We start from the raw sequence: 3,968 nt of genomic DNA, 5'->3' as shown, positions 1-3,968 counted from the left end.
CATGCTTCTCCTGTTCATGTTATTGGTCAAGATCAATACACTGAATCATCATTAACAGTTGAGATTCAAGAACGGCGAAGAAAATGGGGAGCCACAGGGGACGGAGAATCGCCAAAGAGTGCTTTCAAGAAGAGATCTGATTCGTAAGAAAAACCTGGAGGCCATTGGAACTTCTCCAAACGATTTTGGGGGTGAAGAGAGGGGAAAAAAAAAAAAAAAAAAAGATTAATTGATCGGAAACCAGAGCTTCAAGGGGATTTTGTGGAAGAAATTGAAAATTATTTTATTAGAACATTTATTAGATGCTTTGACACTTGTAATGATTGGTCAAACCCTATGTCAACACCCAAAAAAAAAGAGTAGGAGAGAGTGACAAGAACTGAAAAAGTATGCATTGTTGTTCTTCGTTACAGTGAAATTCTTTAACGAAAAACGAATTAAAGATAATAAAATAGAGATTCTCATATAATCTAGAATCAAATCTGATCAAATCCATCTTCAATTTTTCGTTTCAATCGAAAACTTCTACCATTGGTGTTCTTTACATGATGCCATTTTCTCTTCTTTAAAGGTAAACTTGTTTCGGTACATGTCTTTCCATCTCTTGGTATCTTGGTTGCAATCAGCATCTGCAGTCTCTTTATTTGTAGAAACTCAGCAGCAATGCCGAGACCTAGCAAGGTAGCTTCATCAAAATGATTAACAAACTCAGAATCCCATTTCTTGATCTCATTTTCGTCTCTGAAAACAGAAGTCTCGAATGCGTGCATCTCACAGAACTTGATGACTTCTGCTACTACTTCACGGGACACTTTTGGAATCGTAATCTCAATATCCATGGAATTGTGCTTATGCATGTGTTCACGGATCGTTTCTGAAAATAAAGATACCCCTTCACTAGCTACGTAGGCATATCCATTAGAGCTCTTCAAAAGGATAGAACCACCCACCATATTGATTGTATTATAAAACGAGAACAAAGGAGTCGTCAATGACCAAAACGTAAAGAAACTAAAAGCTGAAAAGAATTATGGGTTTAAAGGGAGGAAGACGCTTTAATATATAGAGTTATCTTCCATGTTATTTGTTGTCTTAATCCTCATAGATTTAGGATTCCTAGTCCTAATTGGATCATGTTTCCTCTAATTAGACCTGAAAAATGAGTCAGCGTACTCTTGACCAATAACATGAACAGGAAAAGCATTTAAGGTAATTTTAGTAACTAAATTAAGTGCCCGCACATTAAGAAATAGAAGACCTTATGATACTTGAAGTAGGCCTAGGTCATTTTGGTAATTTGGTTTTATTATTAAATAGCTCACTTAACGGTGATTTACAATAGTGCCTATTATCCCTTCTCTACCCCTACCACGACCCAACATTGTTTCCTACCCCACCTCCCAACGTAGCCCTAACCTGGTTTCTGGACTCCAGCACAACTCATCATGTCACACCTAATCTTCAATCCATGCACTCCTATGAAAACTACACAGGTAAGGACAACCTCTTTTTTTGTCGAATGTTTTACTTGCTCCTTCAATTTCTAAACCACTTCTATATGTTACAAAATTTGCTAAGGAAAATAACATCTAGGTAACCGAGGAAACTCTTCTTTCTAGATCGAGTAATAATGGCCTCTACAATCTCTAGGCCCTTTCTCCAACTCCTTCCCTCAGTAGTTTCAAACAAACGTCCATGAATGATTGGCATCATCGTCTAAATCACCCGTAAGAGCATCTTCATCGATTCATGTTGAAAGTCAATGACTTGTCATGTTAGTCCATGCGAAATCATTCTGTTTGCACTTCCTGCTAACTCGGCAAGGCTAGTCATTTGTCTCTAGGTCTTTCTTCTTTCGTTAGTTCATTTTCCTTGATTTAGTTTATACAAATGTTTGGGATCCTTCTCTTACCCCTTCCCCTGAAGGTCTTTGTGGATGTTCATTCTAAGTGTATTTGGTTTTATCCCATGAGTTTTAAATCTGATTTTTTACCGTAATTTTTTGTGCGAGTTAAAATCCATACAAACTAACTGGGTGGTGAAACCTCCCCACCTTCTTTGCCCCTCTTGGCATTGGTCATATTGTCACATATTGTCTCTTGTCCCCACCCCACACCCATGAACAACATGATGTTGTTGGGCACCGACATAGGGATATAGTAGAAATCAGTCTTACCTTCTTAGCTTATGATTATATTCCAAGGCAATATTGGAGCTACATATTTGACACTGTTGTGTACCTAATCAACCAAATGTCCTCACGGGTGTCTCTCACATAACCCCCTTCCAAATTGTTCATAAGAAGCCACCAACTACTACTTCCTTCATATCTTTGGGTGTCTTTGCTTTTCCTACCTCCGTCCATACAATGCATATAAAATGGATTTCAATTCTACACCATATGTTTTACTTGGTTACTGTGAATCTCATACGGGCTATCATTGTTTAGATCTCACCAACAATAGCATGTACATTGCTCGTCACATCGATTTTGACACGTGGTTCTTTCCTTTCGCCATGCACTCTATGCTTGGTCCCCCCCCCCCCTTTTACCCGCTTCCTCTACTCCATGTGCATCAACTCCTTTTGGAGTTTTTCTCCTCTCCTGCCCCTCCCTCTCCACCTAGTCCCTTGTTGTCTACAAGACCCTCCATGTCGAGGACGCCTCCGGTCTCCCCCATCCCTTTAGCTTCCCCTCTATCCACCCCTACCTCATACTCTACCAAGACCAGTCTACCATCCCTTTATCTCATAAAGCATCCCCTAATGGACCCTGTTAAGTTTGTCTCGAATTCTTGACCCGTTTTGAAGATTGACCCAATCCGACATATTTTGGTGGCGACCCGAATGGGAAATTTTCTGAGATCTGTGATGGAAGCAAAGGGGTATGGTTCGACCGAATCGACCGCGACCCGATGGATCGACCCACGTTTTGGAGTATATATATAATGTACTGTTGCTTGTTGAAAAAGTCATTGTATTCCAGGGTTTTCACGCAGCTAGGGTTTCAGGGCGAGTTTTTCCTCGCCACTGCTAGGGTGTAATTTCTCTTCTGCATAATGAATCATCTTCTTCTTCGCCCGAGGACGTAGCACACCACCCTGGTGTGTGAACCTCGTTAAATCTCTGTGTCATACGGATCTATTGTCTCTTTATTATTCGTGTTTCTTGGTGTTTGATCTTACAAACCCATATAACACCACCCCTCCACCTCCTTCTCCTGCCATACCCCCTACCCTCCTAATGTCCTACAACTGCTCATCAATCCACCTACGTCGCCACCAGCATGTGTTCACCAAATGCAGCTGCACCCTCACCCCATACCCTATCCGCCTCCATCACCCTCCCATCTGAACCAACCTACTTCACCCAAGCCAATAAAGTCCCTAAGTGGTATACAGCAACGGTAGAGGAATTTAATGCCCTCATATAGAATGGCACTTAGTCCCTTGCCCCACATTCAGTTCAGATGAACCCTGTCAGTTGTAATCGGGTGTATCATTTAAACTAAAGGATGATGGTTCCTTTGAGCACTACAAAGCGCATCTTGTCACTAAGGGGTGTTATCAACAGGAAGTTAAACCTACAACCATTATCTCTATTTTTTCCATTGCAGTTTCACAGGGTTAGTAGGTACGACAATTGGATGTGCACAATGCCTTTCTCCATTGCATCCTACATGAGGAGGTATTTATGGCCCAACCTCCAGGTTTTGAGGACTGTACCAAACCAAACATATATTTAAGCTCCACTGCTCCCTTTATTGTCTCAAACAGGCTCCCTGTGCATGGTTTCAACAGCTGTCACAATTCTTCCTGTAGTCTTTGCTTCCAAGATAGACCCATCTTTGTTCATTCACCATAGGGATTCTACTCTTTTCTATGTGTTGGTCTACATTGATGATATAATTGGGACCAGCAATGATTCAGGTCAGGTGTCTATGCTTCTTCAACAACTAGCCAAGGAAT

The 3,968-nt window shown here is 41.1% G+C and overlaps 1 protein-coding gene across 1 annotated transcript; it reads right to left on the bottom strand.

Moving 5' to 3' along the window:
- Nucleotides 1-476: 476 nt before the first annotated feature.
- LOC122069264 (SKP1-like protein 14) lies at nt 477-953 on the bottom strand. The gene has a single exon (XM_042633232.1). It carries the CDS (start codon nt 951-953, stop codon nt 477-479), a length of 477 nt encoding a protein of 158 aa, XP_042489166.1.
- Between the last annotated feature and the right edge of the window lie 3,015 nt (nt 954-3,968).

This window comes from Macadamia integrifolia, unplaced genomic scaffold, assembly GCF_013358625.1.
Source record: "Macadamia integrifolia cultivar HAES 741 unplaced genomic scaffold, SCU_Mint_v3 scaffold566, whole genome shotgun sequence".
Lineage (NCBI taxonomy): Eukaryota > Viridiplantae > Streptophyta > Magnoliopsida > Proteales > Proteaceae > Macadamia > Macadamia integrifolia.
This window is presented reverse-complemented; position numbering and strand designations above follow the sequence as displayed.